The sequence below is a fragment of the Xenia sp. Carnegie-2017 genome, unplaced genomic scaffold, assembly GCF_021976095.1.
Source record: "Xenia sp. Carnegie-2017 unplaced genomic scaffold, XeniaSp_v1 HiC_scaffold_1, whole genome shotgun sequence".
Classification (NCBI taxonomy): domain Eukaryota; kingdom Metazoa; phylum Cnidaria; class Anthozoa; order Malacalcyonacea; family Xeniidae; genus Xenia; species Xenia sp. Carnegie-2017.
The window spans coordinates 2,898,048-2,919,664 of NW_025813402.1; the positions used below are offsets into that span (position 1 = coordinate 2,898,048).

Consider the following 21,617-nt stretch of genomic DNA (forward strand, 5'->3'; position numbering starts at 1 on the left):
TTAGGGGCTGGTTTTGCTAATAGTCAAAGTTTATGGTTTTGAGATCAAGCAGGCAGGCAGTAAGCTATTTATATAAATTTATAGTTCCTTGTAATTTTTAGGGCTATCATTTTTCTGTCAAATTGTATACGTTTGAATCAAGTAGACTTCTGAAGGATAAAACTTCCGACCACCAGGTTTGAAAAGATATTAATTTACAGTTTCCATTTCGTCAATAAGCAAAGACGAGGCGATTTTTTTTGCTGTATTTTCTTTGCTTTAGGCAAAAGCGAACTTTCATGCAGAATGTCTAAAAGTTCGAGATCTTACTCATTTAAACTCGTTCAGCTACGATTTTCACTTACGTCATGTACAATATTCCTTGTTTGGACAACGTTTGCTATTTCCCAAAGGATTCAGGCTCACATCTATGTTGAGTAAATTAATGAGTGTTTATATTTATCCACCAAAATTTTCATGGAATCATATTTGCAAAGGTAATTGACTTGAAATGTTGATGATGCTTACGATGATAAACTTTGTGGCAGTTCTTCATTACTTCATGCAGTATTAATAATCAACATGTTATATTTCAGGTCAACTGTCTTTGCCTTTGACTCGTTTATCACAGAAAAGTGTTTATAACTACGCAGTGGAACATTGTGAGAGATATGGTCTCTCAAATGTTGAAATGAATGCAACCGAAAATGTAACAGAACATGTTCTTGTTTTGAAACAAGAGCAAGATAAATATTACATCTCCGTAATTGCCAAGCTTGATACAGATGCTCTGGAAGGACATTTAGGGTTAAAATTTTACGTCGTTAAAACACATGGCCGTCAAGTGTTCCCTAAAATGAAACCAACAAATGATATCTTGTGGAGAAAACAATCTTCTTCTTCAATTACTGAAACAGGTTCTTCTCTTACTGAAACAATGTTACATTACTTGCTTTTAGGCTTAGTGAAAAGGAATTGCATATTTTCAAGCTGTTTAATCGGTTATTTATTTGAAGTTAAACAAAATAAAATCCTACATTACTTATGTAATACAATGAATTGTAGCCAATGGAATGTGTTTACTTCATGTTACTCAAACTGTACTACTGCTCTCCATTTCTTGCAGGAAGATTTCGTCAATCTTCGGGTTATTCTCGTTTGTCAAATAGCTCTGAACATGATCTGTGGACTGTTAACATGACAGATGAAAACATCAAACGATCTTCATCAAGTCCACAATTTATGACCTCGTTACCAATCTCCCAAAGTCATGAAGAACTAGTCAAAAATTTACCCAGCAACATTCATAGTTCTCATAATTCATCAAACACACAAAATCCCTCTGTGATCAAGATAAATCCTGCTAACGATAGACCCTATATCATAGCTGGCTTAGAAGCGGATCCATCGGATACTCTAATGTCTTGGGACCTTCGTAATCTTGGTTACGATGCGGATAAATGTTACCAAAAATTAATTACAGCAATGAGCTCAGCACAGTTGGACTGTCTTCGAGATCATCTCTGGCATTTATTGATGAAGGGATCAAGTAGTGAAGAGACTGGAACGGAGAGCTCAATGTGGAAACCAAAAGGGCGTAGAAAGACAGAACATCGCAGAGTTTTTAATGATTTTACTGATTCATCATCACTCAAGGATATCGATGACTCTAACTGCAAGGTGAGTAATTTCCATTGCTTGTTATGAAAATTTGATCAATGGAATTATGTAATACACTGCTCGAATTGTCATGTAGATGTCGTTTGAAGATTTTGAAAGTTTGTTGAAGCTTACACAGCCATTGTCATTTTCATCGTTTGACGAAATGTTGAAACCATTCTTATCTATGGATTCATCTTGGTATTTTCATCTTTGGACGTGAGTAACTAACAGTGTTGTTCACATACCTAATGAATACATTGTTTAATTGTGAGGAGTTCACATTGTACCAATGTTCATTGTGAGATTAATTTAATCAATAATCTTTGTTTTTATTGAAAATCCGTTTCAGAACTTTGCTTGCGAAATTCGGAGATCACACACGAGAATTTACTCGAAATGACAGCAAAATTCGTCATTTGGTTGTTCTCAATTGTAAAAATCGTGATATGTTTGTAGTTATAACAATTCATGAAAACAATGGTACCACGGTAAGTAATATTGAACACTCTTATCTTTTAATACGCTTACGCATGAAAATAAATCATCCGTCTTCACTTTTTAAACGCTAAGAACTCTTGCTCTGATCTCAATAACCGTAAAAAAGGTGGAAAATAGGTTAGCATTAGAAAAAGTTTTTTGCAATTCGTTCTTTGTACTCAAATGTTTCAAAAAAAATCATCAAAAGGCCATCGAGACCGACTCAAAAGAAAAACATTCGTGGCAGTGTTGATTTTTGAAGTGCGCGTGCTCAGACTATTTTTCTGATAGTTTGAGAGTAGACGAGGGAGTTACTCCAAGAGCAGAGCAAGGAGAACCAGTTTTTGGTATAGATTCCATTAGGTGGTCGAGTAGACTGTGCAAGTTTTCCGTGGTCAACGAGACAATAAGCGCTGTAGCGTTCTACCTTGCTCTTGTTTGCAACATCCGCAAGTTAGAAACATAATGGCGTATAAAATGCTGCTTGAAAAAGTAGGCTTTTTTAGATCGTTCAAGTGTCTCTATGTTGATTTTAGGAAATGAAGATTGTCAATCGTCTACTGACTGAAGGCAACAATAAAAATGATCTCGTTCTAAAATCTTGTGAAGAATTTATGGCCGAAATCATCAACGTTCTGTGTTATCAAATGTGGAGTGGTTTGCTTATTTAATAAACAACAGTGTTGGAGATTCAAAGCAAGAATGGTCGATAAATCAAAGACATCCTGTGCTCACATGAACTCAAAGCATGACGACTAAAAGAGAAAGTTCTTATGGAAACTACGATGACGTGATATGATGTCTACAGTTGTGTTTATACAAGAGAAGATCATGTTTTGGCGCGGATACAATCCCATAAAAGTGTATATAAAGCTCAGTTCTCACTTGCAACAAAAGCATAAACTAGAAGTGATAGTTTTGATAATCTTATGCTTAAGTTTTGTTGCAAGTGAGGAGGCTTAAAACATGTAAAATACATTACATGATCTTTTTTTATGAAATAAAAATGAATACTTACATCCGTGGTGGAAATTTTTATTTGAATGCAAGCGATAAACATTTAGTAGGCTTTAGGTCATTAATTACCAGTAAAGACAAGAAAAGTATTTATTGTATAATTATAATAAAATTGACATTCTTTATAAGAGTTCTTGAATTTGAAATATACGACTATTTTATGACATTTTTTTACTAAGGGATAAATCATAACGAAATTCTTGATACTGTAAATAATAATTGTAAATTAAATACAACAAGAAATGTCCACACGAAAAAATCGAAATAAGTAAAGGAAATATGTCTGGATATTTTGGTGGAGGATTAATAGTATGACTTGAAAAGTGGAGAAAAATTCCGCTAGATATTGACAAGATAAACTATAAAAAGAAAATAATTGATTATTTGTCTTAGTGATTTCAGTGGTCAAATTATTTCAACATTTTAAGTTGAAGTTTGATTTGAGAAAAATTAATGGTAGCGAATTTAAACAACAAGAGCCTACATGATGAATAAAATACTGTACTTCTCCAGCAAAAGTTCATCAAAAATGTAAGAAAAAATGATTGCTTCATCTCAAGAATGCATTTATAACTTACCATGTACTTTGAAGTATTATCTTTTTTAAAATCCTCATGAAAACTGAAGTTTGCGAAAAGAAATATCATCATACACGGAATGTAAGCTAAAAGGAGCCCATCTTTTTCCAACAAAGGTGTCATACTAAATAAAGAGAGTTTAATTTATGCCTGCCGCGGGTATATTAATGCATTATGACTATCGAGAGCGGAAGAAATGCTTGCTGCTTCTTAATGCGAGAATAAAATGAATTGTTTCGTACCTAAAACATGCTACGAATAAGAACCATGTAGTTTGTACAGGCTGAAAAGATATTAAGAGGCTCGCAGGTCTGAAAAAAAATTAAACCGGTTATCACGACTTCCAGAAAAACAAAAACATTTGTGACTTACAATGCAGCCAACAAAATAGATTTTTCATGGACTTGAAATGAAAAAAGGAAGAAAACCAAAGAGGAATTTACCTAAATCATACGAACGTTAATTTGATAATACAAGTAATGCGTATAATGTCAAAGTCATAGCAATGAATAAATAAAATTTGTACTAACAAGAGACAACAAGAACGATTTCGATGAAGGACAAAAGGCCAACATGATATTAGATGGGAGAAGTAGAAACAGGGTTGAACTGCCACTGGAAACGAAAGGAATTTATGATTTTATACTACCATAAATTATCGCCAAAAGCAAAGCATGTACAACTTTATTACCAAATTGCCAATAAAGTTGATTGAGAAAATAAATTCTTCAACTTTACAAAAATTGATAAAGAACACCAGACGTTGGCTACTTTATCCTGTAAAGAAAATGTGTGAAATAACATGAATACAATCACACAAAACACAACTTCAAATATATTGATATTAAAGTTATGTGGAAGAAGGAAAGAGCATTTCAGAAAAAATCCTGTCAATTTGATTACAGAATGTTTACACAAACCTCATACAGTCCCCGAGCAAATGGAAATAATCGATGAAGAACTTGAGATGCAAGTTGAACATCAAGTAAAAATGGAAGCCAACTTTAAGATAATGTAAGATATGTTGTGAGCCAAAAAATTATATCAATTTTAAATTGGTTACTGTGAACATACCATATTGCAAACGTTATTATAACTGTTATTCCAAGACAAAATATTTTGTAAAATATTTTAAACCTAAAGAGAAAAAATAATGTGGCAAGAAATAATGACTTATTATAAAGTAAGTAAAACTCACCAAGATATTTCCTTCAAAGCTTTTCCCAATAAAAAACTGAAGAATGGTAAGGCATGATAAAGTTCCATTTGTTTGTAGTTTAGAGCCAAACAAAACATGACTGAGCCAAGCACATCGTTATTCTCGATCACTAACACAACAGCCCATAGTGCAAGACCTAAACTTATGCAGTTATACTTAATTAAAGTCAAGGAATAATTATAGTATGGTTGATAGATGTACGTCTGTGGTATGATTGGTGTGGATAACTGTAGGTCTGTGGTATGATTGGTGTGGATAACTGTAGGTCTGTGGTGTGATTGATGTGGATAACTGTACGTCTGTGGTGTGATTGATGTGGATAACTGTAGGTCTGTGGTGTGATTGATGTGGATAACTGTAGGTCTGTGGTGGAATTGGTGTGGATAACTGTACGTCTGAAATATGATTGATGTGGATAACTGTAGGTCTGTGGTGTGATTGATGTGGATAACTGTAGGTCTGTGGTGTGATTGATGTGGATAACTGTAGGTCTGTGGTGGAATTGGTGTGGATAACTGTCTGAAATATGATTGATGTGGATAACTGTCTGTGGTGTGATTGATGTGGATAACTGTAGGTCTGTGGTGTGATTGATGTGGATAACTGTAGGTCTGTGGTGGAATTGGTGTGGATAAACTGAAATATGATTGATGTGGATAACTGTAGGTCTGTGGTGTGATTGATGTGGATAACTGTAGGTCTGTGGTGTGATTGGTGTGGATAACTGTAGGTCTGTGGTGTGATTGATGTGGATAACTGTACATCTGTGGTATGATTGATGTGGATAACTGTAGGTCTGTGGTATGATTGATGTGGATAACTGTAGGTCTGTGGTATTATTGATGTGGATAACTGTAGGTCTGTGGTGGAATTGGTGTGGATAACTGTAGGTCTGTGGTGGAATTGGTGTGGATAACTGTATGTCTGAAATATGATTGATGTGGATAACTGTAGGTCTGTGGTGTGAAGTACTGGCCTTAGTTGTTTGCTGTGATTGATTTGATTAAAGTCTTCAACATAATGCATATTAAAAAGGATGTTGAAAATGGCCATGATCAATAAGTATCAGTCCAGGTTGCAAGAGCAATGAGAAAAATATTGATATCTAAATTGGTTAAATAGATATAAGAAAAATAGTATTTTCTGGAGATTCAACACTTCAATCTTTCAAAAAATGTCACCTGAGATAATTTTGAATATTTCTTGTAAAATATTGAGCAAAAAGCATATGCCGCAGGAAAATAAATCAACAAATCAGCAGCCAACACTAAAATACACGTAAACCATTAGCATGTATATAAGTATGAAAATATTGTTATATGGAAAAATAGAATGTCAGTTTACCAGTATATCTCATGAACCGTTTATGGTCAGAACTTTCATATCCTTGAGATGTCTTTAACCTAACCCAATCTGGATTAATTTTATATGCACTAAATAGACCACAATGTTAATGAGAACAATAGAATTGTATTCAAACTTATTCATATTAAACTCACTCACATAAAACCACAAAACCAACTGTGATAGGCAGTTAATGGTGGATAATCCAAGCCCCAATACTGCAGATCATTAAAAGTTGAATTGACATACCTAAATATTTGTCATAAAATGCAAGGAGTTATAAAATTAATAACAAATGTTTGATCTAAGACATTTGAATAAACATGCATTTTCATATACCAATTTTTAATAGGCAAATTATATGTTATTTCCATCCAATGACGTTGTGCTTCATAATCACCATACATCGGTGGTTTACCATAACCTACAAAATGTTTAGAATCCACATGCAAAGTTGGTATTATATACCCAAGATCTCAGGTGTGCAATTTTTAGCAAATGGGTAACTATGCATGCAAATTTAAAGTATTTTTGTCTGGTACACAAAAATGGTATAATGCCAAAATTTCATGCACTTTTAACTTCCTGTAGCAACAAATGGCAAAAAATTCTTTATAACAGATATGTAAAATTTGCAATTTAGGAATGGAAAAACAACAGTCAGGTGAACAAATTTTCATGCAATAGCTACATGGAACTTGTGACAGTTTATTACACTGCTTTTTAAATAGTAATCACAATTCAAAAAATGACCTAAATTCAACATTTGAGTTGCTTCAATTAAATGTTTAAAGTTAAACTTACATTAAGTTTAACTTAAATGCTCTAAACTCCAAAATAATTTATACCTGAATACGGGCTCAGTGATACACAAAATCTTACGAATAATGCAATAAGTACACAAATACGTTGAAAAAACCAACAATCATAACGTTCGATTTCTTTTTGTGCACTTTCTTTTTCAGTCATTTTTTTTCCAACTGATTTTGAAATTGCCTTATTTCCATCCATCAAACTGACTTATAGTTAAAATGACATTGTTATAAATGAGATTTTTCTCTCTAAGTCAAAGCTTCTTACTCTGTGCAAAATATGAATACAGCTTTTGCTTTTCTATGTTTTATAATTTCCTTATGGTTAAAACATTTAATTAAAAAAATTCTGTCCTGTTAAGTCAGTTTCAAGGATGCAGTGTAAACCTGAATCCTGAAATTTGAGTGACCTTCAATTGCCTTATAAACCTTAGAGACCTTAGACCATGCCTTAAAAGACGGTTTGCTTAGAGATCAACAAACCAAAATGGTGAAAAGATGGATTGCTCAATGTCTAGTTCTATGCTTAGCTGTTTCAAAGATTCCCTTGACTTTAACCATTTGGACAGTTCGCATTGTTCCAAAATAGACTTTGAATCGAGCTTTTTTAACGGAGTTGTTCTTTCTTACTGGGACAATATACTTGGTCCGAGACTAGGTCATCTTTGGCTGGATGAAGATCATAAATGCTCTGAAGATATGGTTGAATATGTAGTTACACATAATTTGAACGGAGAATTGACGCGCCAAGCGCCACCAAATTCAGTAGACACTAAGGTTTTTATCATAAAAGAACGTGATCTTGTCTTTACATCCTACATATTCACAAGCGTTGCTCAAGGAGCTTGTGATACATTGTATTCACTAGTTTTGTTATTGCCTTTTTCTGCATTGACAAAGTACCTACAAAAACAGGATTTAGTTGATCTGAGAATGAAACTCCTAATTGCAAAGTTAAGATTATTTCAAGAAAAGGTAAGAAAGAGAGATTTGAATCTTTCCTGATTTACTGTTTACTTTATAAACATTACCCATGTCAAGCCATAACTGTACAGCTTCAGGTATTAGCATAAGCAAGATTCTCTAAAATGAAAGTCATTCTGCAATTTTTATTTTATTCAATTTTGCGCTGCCTTTCTCCAATGACTTTACTCACACTTGTTAGATTAGTAATTTTAAAACTACTTGATAAAGTATAAAATCATTTTACTTATATAGGATTATTCAACTTCAATTGAAAATTTCTCAAAATGTTTATATGATCAGATCAAATCATTATCCTTGCTAGAATCATTACCTTTATCAAATACATTTTCAGTAAGTTTTTATAGAGCTTATTCTTCAAATCAAAATATCTGAGAGCAATATATTCAAAATAACTATCTCTAACTGTAATCAAATACTTGCCTATACCTAAATGTTTTATGTCCAGATTTTGTGATTTTGTCTGCATTTAGGTATGGGGAAGTGCCTTTGCTCCTGGAAATCATTCTTGTTTTAATTCAGAATTTCTTGAAAAGTAAGCTTTCAAAATTTTTTTGAGATTATGATTTTTTACAAGTTTTCATTAAGTTTAAATTTGCAGATGTATAATATCACATCTTGAGACGTTTGGTAGCACAGTGGTTGTGGGAAAGGCAATTGATCAAATCAATTTGGTGAGAATTGCAGTTAATCATCAACCTTTACTATGAAAACTCTAAACTCAATGTGTTGTCTGTATAGTCAATGAGTTGTCTGTATTGTCAATGTGTTGTCTGTATTGTCAATATGTTGTCTGTATAGTCAATGTGTTGTCTGTATTGTCAATGTGTTGTCTGTATTGTCAATGTGTTGTCTGTATTGTCAATATGTTGTCTGTATTGTCAATGTGTTGTCTGTATAGTCAATATGTTGTCTGTATAGTCAATGTGTTGTCTGTATTGTCAATGTGTTGTCTGTATAGTCAATGTATTGTCTGTATAGTCAATATGTTGTCTGTATTGTCAATATGTTGTCTATATTGTCAATGTGTTGTCTGATACACAGTTTTTGTACATTACTATTGTTCAATAATTACTAAACTAAATTGGAACTGATCTCTGTTTAGTTACTGTTTCTTTAAAACTATTTCAGATGATGAATACACTTGCATTATTTTTATCCGAGAAAGAACTATGTCAGTCAAGATATCCAACAAGTGATACAAATATTGAATTTGAACCAGATATATTTTTACAATCCATATTGATGGTACGTATGACTGATAGTATCACTTTTCAAATTATTGTCAAATTTTGTATGCTTACAAAGTAAAATGGCTCAGAATTTTGCAGCATCAAAACTCAACTGTGCTCTAAAGTGAAAATTCAAACTTTTCATTTTCTACAAACACTTTTTACAGGAAATATATCCCCTTTTTTATTAAAACTATAAAAATTTACGGTCAAGTTTTTAGATATTTTGTGTGAAATGTAAAACAAAACATGTCATTTGTTATGAAAATCATGTTATGCACAGTGGTAAAAGTTAACTAATCACATGATGATCTAAAGCATTATAAATAGAATATTGCATTTTTAAATTAAACTTTTCACTAATTTCAGATGTATTTGTGGTAACCCTACCAATTTTTTGCAACCCTCCCCTCCCCTCCCATGCAAATGCTGTACAAATATTGTCAATAAACTCGTGACATTTCATACTTAAGATGTGAATTGCTTTTGAGAAAAGACTTATATTTGTACTTTTTCACTGATAAAACACAATGTCTCTAAAGAATATGGTTCAATTTCTTTTCATCATTTTGTCAACCATCTCTCACCATGAAATTTCTTTTCATCTTCAGAAAGAGGATGGAAGTTACTCGTTAAACTCGAAAAATATTTTAACTAGTCGTTTTCCGACAACATTCATCAACCTTGAAGAACAGCGAGTCTCTCAATCCAATTTGCTTGCAGAACATTCATCAACTCGTCATCAATTTTTAAATATTCATTTGGAATCTATATGGAATGACAATGAAGACGCGCCATTATACCCTGTGATGTATGTAGAATTTATGATATTTAGACTGTGACAACACATGAATTTAGTTTGTATTTTTCAAAGGTATAAAAAACGTAAACATCTACACCTAAGTATAAAATGAAGTAAATGTTTTGAAATTCAGAATATCGCTTGATGTTTGTGGAAGTTGATGAAGTGTTAAAGTTGACCATTGCTAAGAAGGTCAAAATGTTTGTCCACAACCATCCTCTCATGGCTCTTCACTTACTTGGAAGATAACTTCTGCAAACTTTTAAATATACTCTCACATTAAAAGCAATTTATTTTGTTGTTGTCTGTTGGACGACAAAGCGAACAACCTGCCCAAATGCCAGCGATTGCGTACATATATTAAGCAAGCAACTTTAGAAATTAAGAATACAAGTCTTCTATCTTTGGAATTTGTTGTATTTTGTATTTCCACCAAAGTGTTGAACATAAAAACTTTGTGACTAGATAGTTCGTCCCTGTAAAAATCTGAACTAAAGTTAACATTTTAAACAGTTCAGTTTGTTTCTTTCGTAAAATTGAAGTCGTTTGTGTTTTCAAACGACTTCAACCATTGTTTGTACGTACGAGGTAAAGCACTCTCGACACAGGACTTCATACATGTTCTTAATTGTGTAGTTTGATTGTATTGCGGGTCAATTTGCGTTATCTAGTAAAATTTTCATCATTAATTGTTTTTGCTAATTTAATGTAGAGGATTGTTTTACAGTATGAATCATGAAAGTGGAATGATTGGGGAATTTTTGAGAGATGTAAGTTTGTTTTCATTATACACTACATCAAAACTATTATTTTCATTTGCACCTTAAAATATTCACAATTCAATGATTAAACTAATTAATACTTGTCAACTTTGTCAAAGCTTAGGTTTAGCAATACATTATTACAATGTTATATCTACAATTTTCTTTCTTTCTTAAGATCCAACTTATTCCAGCGCAGGCTACCATACGTAAGGCGTATATCGCTAACTTTAAGCGTTTAATACGTAGAAAGGCATTGGCTCTTATTAAATATGTTGAAGATATAACGTAAGTTTACTAAACCATCTAAAATAACAATTCTATATACTAGTTCAAATCAATGCAGTGAATATTTAATAAGAGTCTATATTAACTCTTTACATTTCCAACCTTTATTTCAACGGCTGGACTCAATTATTATTTCAACGTTAAATGAGGCTGGGATGTTGATAATCCTTATTTACCTTGAACTTTTTGGTTATTGGGCTCATGATACACGAAAGAAAAGTAGATGTCACAGTTATATTGTGAAATATGTTGGCTAAATTATAAGTGATTAGTCGAAAGGCAGAAGCGTTTTGAAGCTTTGAGAAAAACTCGTGTGGTCAAAATAGAAAAAGATTGAAAATCAAAAACTTCCGTTCAGATCTTGCCTTTCAATGCTTGAGACTTTGAGCACTAGAAAGTTGCATGTTTATGTTTCAATTGGAGATTTTGAAGTCTTCCACGAAACACGAGTGGGTATTTACCAATTTTTAGTCCGTCGTACCACTGTGGTGGTATACAGGCAGAGTACCGTCAGGACTGCAATTTCAAGATTTCAGTTCATTTTAAGGGTAAAACACGTTAGCGATTTGTTATCTGATATTTTTGTTTAGGAAATTTGGTGACGAAAGAATGAAAAGCAGTTTTTTGCAAGAATTAAGAGAACAATTACATTTAAAGATAGATGGCGATTTCTATATTGTTCTCGCGGCTGCCGAAAAACTTCGTCCAAATATTTATTTCTATACGTTGGGAGAGAACGCAACTGAAGCCGTTTATATGAAGGTTCTGGAAGGTTTGTAGTGACAGCAATCATTACATTATGAAAATGGAATAAAAACGTAACATTCAATTTTTGAATCGAAATGTATTTAATTGTATTTTTTTTGCAAAAATATTTTAAATTGATTAGCAATCTATGCTTTTACTTGATTGATGTTCAAACAAAATCCTGTATTGGCGTTAAAAATACCTGTTTACAATTGTTGTTAAAACATGGTATTTATTCGTATGCAAAGTGTTGAATACAATTGTAATATAACAAAATATTACCACTATGCTATTATATGAGTTAAAAAATTATGTTGCTAAAAAGTATTCAAAAAATTATGAGTTGTCGTGCTGTTTAAACCGTTTTTCGTGTTTTTTATTCTTATTTTTACCTTTTTTGTCTGTTTTGTTATTGCTTTTGGTTTTCATATTTTTCAATATTTTATCATCCTCGTTATCGTGTATCATTGTTTCGTTATTTTGTGGCTCAATTAACGAAAAGTAACTGTAAATTTCCAATGAGTCGTCCATGCTCTCGCGTTGCCATCGCCATTGTGTTATACCAAATAACAATGCGATGATAAACGAACCAGAAGCAGCAGCACGAAATGTCCAATGAGGTCCAACAGTATGGATCATGTGACCACCAATTATTGAACCAGTTCCCAATCCCAAACCCCAGTACATACCCTGAAGGATACCTGTGTAAAAAATGCAGATTGATTTTCCGTAAAGGGCAAAGTTTTATTGAATGTCACAGGTTTTATCATGTTTGTTTTTCTTGAAAGCATTAGAATTGAAATGAATGAATGGCTTGTGTCTTTGTCAACACACCTGGATTAAACTGATATATACAAATGGAAAGATTCTAGACCTGCCTTGTATTGTTGTGACGGAGTCTTGTGGTACTGCTTCAGCCAAGTATGACGTGCATGCTGTCCATGAAGCTGCAAATGTAAAACCTGCAAGAAATTCTATAGGTATGGCAAACCAAGGATTGATTATTGTTGAGTATGCAATAAATATTGAACCATAGGATATTAATGATATAAATACTATTTTAATCTGTCCAAATGTTTGTATCAGTTCACTAACAACAAAGAACATTATCAGATCTGCCATGTTGCGTGAACATATTGATATACCCATAAGTGTTTTGGATCCACCAAGATCCTCAAGGAACCACATAAGGAAATTATGAGTCAAACCATGACACATGCCCATAACAAACAGCGGTTAAAAATGATACATAATGTATCGTAAAGACAGTTGAGAAAACACTGTCTTTCCTTTCCTCTGTCATCTTATATTGAAACTTAAAATTAGCTGAAATGACTAAAGTAATTAGCATAAACAGCGTGAACATAGAAAATGATGTAGTGTAGTCAATGAACTCTTCGCCGCATATAACATGACGTGAACGCTCCATTATCATACCAACAAAAAACGACGCTATGCCGTGACCTAACGAACCCCAGAGTCGTTGTTTTCCGTAATGTATTCGATTTTCTCCGAGGTATTCGAGAAGTGATGCGTCTGATAATGGGGCTGAAGGTGTCTCAAGAAATTCCCCAGCTACTATCAAGACTAAAAGAATAACGAATAATCGTTTCATTTCATTATGGTTTGATTTAAAAAGATTCTTCCGCAGCATTTTATATGTGTTGTTTTCATGTTTTGATATTTCGTAACTCTTGCTGAGGTTCAATTTTTGATGAAACAACGTTTTGTTCATTTCTTTATCTTGAGACATATTCTTTTTCAATGGAATTTCAGTATAATTGGGTTTGATGTAATGTCTTTCAGGTCTGTTCATGTTATAATAATGAACATCAGTGGATTTTACACTGCTCATGTTGTTTATGGATGCAAAAAAGTTTGCAAGCTCTTCGCCAGCTAACGATTTGCTTTTTCCGTTCATGTTAAATGGATCAAATACTTTCCTCTCTTTTTCTTCGCTTCTTACTTCCAGTTTATGAAAGGAATCTGACATGAATGGACTGCTCTTTTTTCTCTGTTTGATTTTCGTCGACTTTTTGCGATCGCTTGATCTTGTTAGCAATTTTGTCTTTGGAACGTTTTCTAAATTTGTTCTTTTTTTAATAACCCATTGAATGTTTTTAATTTGTGTTGGCAATTTAACACTTTCGTCGAGTGATCTTTTAAAAAATCCTGTTTTATGTTTTGTATAATTGACGAACACAAGATGGGAATCATTTTCAACTGTATATTCACATATTTCTTCTGTTGGCTCCACAAAAACTAAAGCAATAGTCATAACGAGCCAGGCCATTATTGACATGACAAGTATTGCTTGCCTTTTCTTAAATTTATCTGCAACGACTGTCCAAAACGGAACACTGGCAAGTTGAATTATAGGCCTAATGCCCACAAGTACACCTACAGCGACAGCAGATAGTCCAATTTGTCGAAAATAAATCGGAAGATAAGGGTTTATTGCTCCTAAAGCTGCAAAATAAAAACAGTAAAAAGACTTGTAAATGAGCAGGTCTTTGTTAATCCGCCATGAAGCATCCGGCATCCTTTATAACATGCCAATTTAACGGTCAGTTATTCTGTAATCATGATCATACTGATAAATTTATTGATGAAATACGTTTCTGGCTGTTATCGTTTTTGTTGTCGATCAGAACATTAGTTTATGGAATTATCAGGCAGTCTTCAATATCTGTCGAACCAAACATATTGCAGGTAGCCTTTAGCAATAAGTGTAATCTTGGCAGGTTGCGTTTTGCCGCAACGACAATACAATGGCAAGAGTTATTCTAAATCTTTTTTCGTTTAAATGATATACATGGGAATTTTGTTATTATGCATTCTTATACATTTATAAATTTACAATTTTTTATTCACTGTTAGCCTACACTTTATTGTTAATAAATCCCGCTAAATGTTTGTGTTTAAACCTAACTTTGTTTTGGTTTGTAGTATTATTAATTTATAAATCGCCAATCACACATTACAAGAACTTTATTGACAAGCAGGCAGTTAAATCTGATGTAAAAGTCAAGAACCTACTTCTTTGCTGGTTTACAACTCTTCAATACTCTTCATTTTAACTTTTTCATTTTACAACCAACACACTCAATACATCACTGATGATCACTGTGATGATTTCTAATTATTGCAAAACATGATATGAGTCGAGTCGATCTTTCACTTACATAATGTACATTTAACAAAAACATATTAAAGGGAAACAAACCTAGCAACGATTTTTCTAATGCTATATGACTAAGCGATGGCAATGTCCACACCTTCCAATAAAACTGAGGCACATTTAGCCAACTACCAAGCCCTTGGCACGGAAAATGCCTTTGGTTTGTGTTACTTGCCATTTTCTTAATAACTTACCAAAGATTGTGAGGTTTTCTTAATGGTACGTCCGACTATACATTGCTTAAAATAAATTTTTATAGGCATTCCTTATTAACGTCAATAGTTTTCGTATTATTGTTGAAAACATGTTTCGACAAAACATGTTTCGACTTAAACAAAAAGAATGATAGCACAACGCTATAACCAACAACTACAAACAATAACGACCTTATCTAACAACATTTGAGAAATTAACCTTCCACTCCTCTTCCTTGTAAACGAGACAAGTCTACTCAAAAGCAGAGAGCCTTATACGCTACAAGTCCCGGGCTTGTGACCGGTATAGCAGAGTTAAAAGGTGAAAGGTTTATCATAGATTAATCAACTGAATATTCCTGCTCATTTTTTGTTTGGAAGCATGTTGAACCAGAGCCCTCTATAGTATAAGAGTTGGGACATCTATTGTTATCCGTTTAGCTTACGTTGATTGGGCAATATTGATCACCTGATCAATTTCCGCCATTTTGGTTCTAGTTTTGAAATTTTAGCTTGTGTTTATATAGCAATTGCTGCTAGTAATACAGTATTTTGAGATAATATTGCGTTTTTTTATGGATAAGTGTGTAATAACTGATTGTTGAAGGCTACTAAATGTCATTACATATCGCATAAATCGAGGATTACGAAAAAAATGAAAGAAATGCCTTTACGTCGAACTTACGAAATTTGATTGCGTATGGTGATTGTTGTGCTGAACTGCTTTTGATATAAGGTTCAATTAACTGACTCAAGTAGAGAAACATTTTTGGGCCAAATAACATTGCAAAGTTCGTGCTCATGCAGTTTCAATAGTTTTCTTACTCCAAAGCTTGTTTTTTAATCAAAGATGATTTCTCATTATGTTCTGAAATTGGTCAATCTACAAACCTCTCAATTCTCAGCCACTTCCATACTAAAACAACTACACCAAATCACAGAAACTCTTACGATTTTCCATGTTGTATTTTGTATTTTTAGTTCATCATTTAAAATGAAGTAATTATAATTAGGATATTCAATGAAATTGAGTACAATATATTTTGGTATTGAATTGTACAAATGTACCCTACTTCTGTAGCTCAAAGTAGAACATTACTCTTCTAGACTTGTTGATGATATTTTAATTGTAGGTTTTGGTTTATAAGATCACAGAGGCATATCTCCATAATTTCAGCTATTTGGGCTTTATAATGTATATTACAACTGTTGCTGCCTTTCTCATATATATTAAAATATTGCTGGCTTTCTGATATATATTTAGGTGCTGCTAGCTTTTTGATATATATATTTCACTGGCAATACAAGGCATAGAATTTGAACAAACGGGGCTGAGCTCCCCTCCAACACACCCCCTGTTTGATCATTAAACACATATAGAAGTTTTGTCATTCCTCAACCAATAAATTTAACTCTTTGCTAAATTAAAGATTGGATCAGACTCATATGCTGTATAAAAGACTACAAACAGTAGCATTTATAGCAAACAGACTGTTCTTCAACAACAGAAATGTTTCATATTATAGAAATAATATATTCATTTTAAAGAAATGCTTCACCAAAATTTTCAGCAGAATCCCTAACAAACTTTATTAGAAATAAACTTTAATACTTTATAAAGTGATAAAGGCGAAATAACTTCATATACAGGAATAAAACGTTTAAGGTCAAATGCATCTTGGTCAAATCATTGCATATTTCAATAACTAAAAAGTAAAAAAGTCTGTCATTTTCTGCTGAGCAAGAAAATTTTGTGATCTTTCAGAATAAAAAATATCATGCTTGGATTAAATTGGGGGGCATAAATCACTCACTACCATTAAATTGTTACAAATCTTGAACACAAATCTCTCCGGACCAAATCTGCATGATTACTATGATTCAAAGATTCGAACAAAGTCTTGTCCAAGTATTTGATAACACTGATGCCAGGATAACATTGCCGCTTGCCACCAAGCTTAAAGATCTTGAAAACTTGTTACAGGGTCGGAACATAAGCCGAGAAAACACGTTAACGTACGAAAAATACTTCTTACAATGGGTCACGATCAATTTGAAGCACGAACTAGTAAACCGCAAACGAAGATCAAACCAATGAAATTAAATCAGGTCTGCCGCAAATCGTTAAAAAAACGCAAAGAGCTTGCTATTATTCCTAACATATTTGATACTACCATGGAATAAGCTTAAATTGCTTTCTTCTTTTGCATATAAACCCAATTTCCAATAGCATTATTATAGTTTCACTTTGCAAGTAGGAACCAAAATGGCGGCTCCGCGCTCGCCCCAGACCGTTTGTCCCAACTCTTATACTATAGAGGGCTCTGTGTTGAACAGTTCATATGGACAAAGCTCGAATTCCATATTAAATATCAGTAACATAATCCGGTGTTAATGTTAGACAATACATCATTGCCCTTCAGTGAAAGCATCCCGCTTTCCACTGGAAAAGAAAAATTATGAAAAAAAAAAGAAAAAGATTATGTTATGTATGTTAAAGATTAAGTTATGTTAAAGATTATGTTAGATTATGTTGGAAAGTTTATGTTACTGATATTTAATATGGAATTCGAGCTTTGTCCATATGAACTGCTCGACATGCTTCCAAACAAAAAATGAGCAGGAATATTCAGTTGATTAATCTATGATAAACCTTTCACCTTTTAACTCTGCTATACCGGTCACAAGCCCGGGACTTGTAGCGTATAAGGCTCTCTGCTTTTGAGTAGACTTGTCTCGTTTACAAGGAAGAGGAGTGGAAGGTTAATTTCTCAAATGTTGTTAGATAAGGTCGTTATTGTTTGTAGTTGTTGGTTATAGCGTTGTGCTATCATTCTTTTTGTTTAATAACATTCCAACTATTTAACCTTATGTTTCGAATTGTTATTTCTTTTATCGAAAAAATAAAAAATCACTGGAAGAACTATGAAATGAAAGTTTATTTCATTATTCATTGAATGAAGAAAGTAAAAATACAATCCATCAAGAGCTTTCGACTTTTAATAAACACCAGATTTAAATGTATTGTCAACAAGCGGCTCCACAAAAACAGCAAGCATTCGGGACTCATTCAAATTGACCGAAATTTTATCGGGATTAAACTTCTTGGAATAAACTGGAAAATCTACAGGTGGATGGCAGCCTGCATGGACAATTTTCTCACCAGTTTTTTTAAATTTTCCTGGAAGTATATTCTGGTAACGAGAGTCGATTGCTATGTATACTATCGCTGGTACATTAATCAAAAAGGAAAACGAACGTTCGTCGTTTAAAAGACGAACATGTGTTAGTCCGTAAAATCGCGGAGGAATATCAGTCATTTTATAACAATCCCGATTCGTGCTGAATTTTTCTCCATCATAAATCATGCTTAGTTCAGCATATGATGAAGTGAGAAGGACAATTTTAAGTTCAGCTGCTGGTTGAACTAGTCGAGCATCACGAATAAAAACACCTGTCATTCGCGAAGTCGTGAAATTTATTGTAACTTTGCCAGGACCAAGAATTTGTTTTCTTTTGTAAATGATGAACGGTGTTCGTGTATGACAACCACCTAACATTATTTTTTCGTGGGTATTCTCATATGCCTTGCCATGAATGTAGGAGTAACGGGAGTCAACAGCAAGGTAAACAATCACAGGAACATCAACATAAAATATAAATGGACCTTGCTTATGGTTCAAACCTCTTACGTGTGTCATTCCATGATATTTTGGTTGAACATCTTCCCAAGCATAACATTTTCTGTTCGTTGCATACTTCTCTCCTTGTCTTAACATGCTGATTTGCTTTCCACCATAGTTAGTCACAGAGAGACTAAAACTGGTACAAAATAATCCCAGTAAGATGATGGCTGATGAAACAATTACAATCAATCTCATTTTTCTCTAAGTTTAGAAGAAGAAAACTATGCTTTCATGTGTTGATGTCCTTAAACGTTATGAAATAATTGTTGAAGAAGCCAAAGTTTAAATGTTGCGGATTTCCGTTTCAGCAACAATTATATAAGGTATATTGTTTATTCTCTTTCGTCACTGTTCTACGTCACAAGGAAGTCATGTAAGATAGGGCGCGCGGTATCAAGATCAGTTCGAGCGTAGATTTCACCAATCGTCAACGAGAAGCTCGCCTCAATTTATCAACCAGCGTTGGCTAAATAAGCTGAGTGACGAGCAATTGAAGGAAAAACAGGCTAAATATTTTAGGTCTAAGAACTGCGATCGCCTTATAGCACCTAAGGTAAACCCCGAAATTTGGGGAAAATTAGACCGAAAAGCTAGACATCTGATGCGCGATATATTTTTTGCTACTTTGACCAGCAATATTGTGATACATCACACAACATCACACTATCACACTCGAATGACGTAATGTCCGCAGTGTCGCATTCGTCTTTCTCCCGAAAATACTCGATGAAAACTCTCCTCACTGACAATTTAACCCATTCTGTTTATTTTTACGTCTTAATACTCAATAATTCGAGCGAAAACAGTTTGCAAAACGCTTGCAAATATCGAGCAAGTGTCTGTCATTATACTTTTTTATTTACAATTTTGCATGAACAATTATATAATATGTCACCTATAGCAGTGTAGCTAGGTTCTTAGCCAATTGCAATCGAGATTGCATAAGTGTTTTGGATCCACCAAGATCCTCTAGGAACCACATAAGGAAATTATGAGTCAAACCATGACACATGCCCATATAACAAAAGGCGGTTAAAAATGATGCATAATGTATCGTAAAGACAGTTGAGAAAACACTGTCTTTCCTCTCTTCTGTCATCTTATATTGAAACTTAAAATTAGCTGAAATGACTAAAGTAATTAGCATAAACAGCGTGAACATAGAAAATGATGTAGTGTAGTCAATGAACTCTTCGCCGCATATAACATGACGTGAACGCTCCATTATCATACCAACAAAAAACGACGCTATGCCGTGACCTAACGAACCCCAGAGTCGTTGTTTTCCGTAATGTATTCGATTTTCTCCGAGGTATTCGAGAAGTGAAGCGTCTGATAATGGGGCTGAAGGTGTCTCAAGAAATTCCCCAACTACTATCAAGACTAAAAGAATAACGAATAATCGCTTCATTTCATTATGGTTTGATTTAAAAAGATTCTTCCGCAGCATTTTATATGTGTTGTTTTCATGTTTTGATATTTCGTAACTCTTGCTGAGGTTCAATTTTTGATGAAACAACGTTTTGTTCATTTCTTTATCTTGAGACATATTCTTTTCAATGTAATTTCTGTATAGTTGGGTTTGATGTAATGTTTTTCTGGTCTGTTCATGTTAAAATAATGAACATCAGTGGATTTTACACTGCTCATGTTGTTTATGGATGCAAAAAAGTTTGCAAGCTCTTCGCCAGCTAACGATTTGCTTTTTCCGTTCATGTTAAATGGATCAAATACTTTCCTCTCTTTTTCTTCACTTCTTGCTTCCAGTTTATGAAAGGAATCTGACATGAATGGACTGCTCTTTTTTCTCTGTTTGATTTTCGTCGACTTTTTGCGATCGCTTGATCTTGTTAGCAATTTTGTCTTTGGAACGTTTTCTAAATTTGTTCTTTTTAATAACCCATTGAATGTTTTTCATTTGTGTTGGCAATTTAACACTTTCGTCGAGCGATCTTTTAAAAAATCCTGTTTTATGTTTTGTGTAATTGACGAACACAAGATGGGAATCATTTTCAACTGTATATTCACATATTTCTTCTGTTGGCTCCACAAAAACTAAAGCAATAGTCATAACGAGCCAGGCCATTATTGACATGACAAGTATTGCTTGCCTTTTCTTAAATTTATCTGCAACGACTGTCCAAAACGGAACACTGGCAAGTTGAATTATAGGCCTAATGCCCACAAGTACACCAACAGCGACAGCAGATAGTCCAATTTGTCGAAAATAAATCGGAAGATAAGGGTTTATTGCTCCTAAAGCTGCAAAATAAAAACAGTAAAAAGACTTGTAAATGAGCAGGTCTTTGTTGATCCGCCATGAAGCATCCGGCATCTTTTGTAACATGCCAATTTAACGGTCAGTTATTCTTTAATCATAATCATACTGATAAATTTATTGATGAAATATGTTTCTGGCTGTTATCGTTTTTGTTGTCGATCAGAACATTAGTTTATGGAATTATCAGGCAGTCTTCAATATCTGTCGAACCAAACATATTGCAGGATTGCAGGTAGCCTTTAGCAATAAGTGTAATCTTGGCAGGTTGCGTTTTGCAGCAACGACAATACAATGGCAAGAGTTATTCTAAATTTTTTTCCTTTAAATGATATACATGGGAATTTTGTTATTATGCATTCTTATACATTTATAA

The 21,617-nt window shown here is 33.4% G+C and overlaps 6 protein-coding genes across 7 annotated transcripts in view; 2 read left to right on the forward strand and 4 right to left on the reverse strand.

Moving 5' to 3' along the window:
• LOC124446390 (KICSTOR complex protein SZT2-like) overlaps nucleotides 1-3,394 on the forward strand; it is a 25,443-nt gene extending 22,049 nt beyond the window's left edge. The window contains exons 57-63 of the mRNA XM_046997268.1: nucleotides 102-176; nucleotides 263-476; nucleotides 576-896; nucleotides 1,103-1,659; nucleotides 1,736-1,857; nucleotides 1,991-2,129; nucleotides 2,655-3,394. Coding sequence (XP_046853224.1) covers nucleotides 102-176; nucleotides 263-476; nucleotides 576-896; nucleotides 1,103-1,659; nucleotides 1,736-1,857; nucleotides 1,991-2,129; nucleotides 2,655-2,789 — 1,563 coding nt within the window. The 3' untranslated portion in view covers nucleotides 2,790-3,394. The remainder of the gene's footprint in view (nucleotides 1-101; nucleotides 177-262; nucleotides 477-575; nucleotides 897-1,102; nucleotides 1,660-1,735; nucleotides 1,858-1,990; nucleotides 2,130-2,654) is intronic.
• On the reverse strand, nucleotides 3,201-7,241 carry LOC124433465 (dolichyl pyrophosphate Man9GlcNAc2 alpha-1,3-glucosyltransferase-like). Its single transcript, XM_046983244.1, has 15 exons — nucleotides 7,125-7,241; nucleotides 6,616-6,700; nucleotides 6,436-6,525; nucleotides 6,277-6,365; nucleotides 6,114-6,199; nucleotides 5,974-6,037; nucleotides 4,912-5,089; nucleotides 4,788-4,850; nucleotides 4,634-4,715; nucleotides 4,405-4,490; nucleotides 4,244-4,328; nucleotides 4,086-4,156; nucleotides 3,956-4,024; nucleotides 3,714-3,837; nucleotides 3,201-3,494 (listed from the first exon to the last, which is right to left on the reverse strand). Exons 2-15 carry the CDS (start codon nucleotides 6,681-6,683, stop codon nucleotides 3,294-3,296), a joined length of 1,356 nt encoding a protein of 451 aa, XP_046839200.1. The 5' UTR covers nucleotides 6,684-6,700; nucleotides 7,125-7,241; the 3' UTR covers nucleotides 3,201-3,293.
• Nucleotides 7,242-7,517: 276 nt separating this feature from the next.
• Nucleotides 7,518-13,023, forward strand: LOC124435077 (guanine nucleotide exchange C9orf72-like). 2 transcript variants are annotated; one of them, XM_046985028.1, is made up of 10 exons: nucleotides 7,518-8,063; nucleotides 8,307-8,405; nucleotides 8,546-8,607; nucleotides 8,674-8,746; nucleotides 9,204-9,320; nucleotides 9,916-10,115; nucleotides 10,819-10,876; nucleotides 11,046-11,155; nucleotides 11,746-11,927; nucleotides 12,691-13,023. In XM_046985028.1, the coding sequence occupies exons 1-10, from the start codon at nucleotides 7,587-7,589 to the stop codon at nucleotides 12,705-12,707; spliced, it is 1,395 nt and encodes a 464-aa protein (XP_046840984.1). In that variant the 5' UTR covers nucleotides 7,518-7,586; the 3' UTR covers nucleotides 12,708-13,023. The 2 variants fall into 2 exon arrangements, with proteins under 2 accessions (XP_046840984.1, XP_046840991.1); XM_046985035.1 differs by having other exon boundaries at nucleotides 12,697-13,023.
• LOC124435115 (major facilitator superfamily domain-containing protein 6-like) lies at nucleotides 11,985-13,144 on the reverse strand. Its single transcript, XM_046985066.1, has 2 exons — nucleotides 12,781-13,144; nucleotides 11,985-12,603 (listed from the first exon to the last, which is right to left on the reverse strand). The coding sequence occupies exons 1-2, from the start codon at nucleotides 13,124-13,126 to the stop codon at nucleotides 12,239-12,241; spliced, it is 711 nt and encodes a 236-aa protein (XP_046841022.1). The 5' UTR covers nucleotides 13,127-13,144; the 3' UTR covers nucleotides 11,985-12,238.
• A 5,057-nt stretch (nucleotides 13,145-18,201) lies between these two features.
• Nucleotides 18,202-19,470, reverse strand: LOC124435103. The gene has a single exon (XM_046985057.1). The coding sequence runs from the start codon at nucleotides 19,156-19,158 to the stop codon at nucleotides 18,277-18,279; it is 882 nt and encodes a 293-aa protein (XP_046841013.1). The 5' UTR covers nucleotides 19,159-19,470; the 3' UTR covers nucleotides 18,202-18,276.
• Nucleotides 19,471-19,712: 242 nt separating this feature from the next.
• Nucleotides 19,713-20,724, reverse strand: LOC124435125 (major facilitator superfamily domain-containing protein 6-B-like). Its single transcript, XM_046985076.1, has one exon. The coding sequence runs from the start codon at nucleotides 20,510-20,512 to the stop codon at nucleotides 19,859-19,861; it is 654 nt and encodes a 217-aa protein (XP_046841032.1). The 5' UTR covers nucleotides 20,513-20,724; the 3' UTR covers nucleotides 19,713-19,858.
• Nucleotides 20,725-21,617: the final 893 nt, after the last annotated feature.

Bases quoted from the DNA above. Each gene is read 5' to 3' on its own strand.
- LOC124433465 (XM_046983244.1), bottom strand. From the start codon at position 6,683: ATGTATGGTGATTATGAAGCACAACGTCATTGGATGGAAATAACATAT. The intron at 4,851-4,911 runs GTGAGTTTTACT...TTTTCTCTTTAG, and splicing joins GCTTTGAAGGAAATATCTTG to GTTTAAAATATTTTACAAAA. The intron at 4,025-4,085 runs GTAAGTCACAAA...ATTTTTTTTCAG, and splicing joins TCTATTTTGTTGGCTGCATT to ACCTGCGAGCCTCTTAATAT.
- LOC124435125 (XM_046985076.1), bottom strand. From the start codon at position 20,512: ATGTCTCAAGATAAAGAAATGAACAAAACGTTGTTTCATCAAAAATTG.
- LOC124435103 (XM_046985057.1), bottom strand. From the start codon at position 19,158: ATGAGATTGATTGTAATTGTTTCATCAGCCATCATCTTACTGGGATTA.
- LOC124435115 (XM_046985066.1), bottom strand. From the start codon at position 13,126: ATGGGCATGTGTCATGGTTTGACTCATAATTTCCTTATGTGGTTCCTT. The intron at 12,604-12,780 runs GCAGGTCTAGAA...TTTTTTACACAG, and splicing joins CTCCGTCACAACAATACAAG to GTATCCTTCAGGGTATGTAC.
- LOC124435077 (XM_046985028.1), top strand. From the start codon at position 7,587: ATGGATTGCTCAATGTCTAGTTCTATGCTTAGCTGTTTCAAAGATTCC. The intron at 10,116-10,818 runs GTATGTAGAATT...AATTTAATGTAG, and splicing joins GCGCCATTATACCCTGTGAT to AGGATTGTTTTACAGTATGA. The intron at 10,877-11,045 runs GTAAGTTTGTTT...TTCTTTCTTAAG, and splicing joins TTGGGGAATTTTTGAGAGAT to ATCCAACTTATTCCAGCGCA.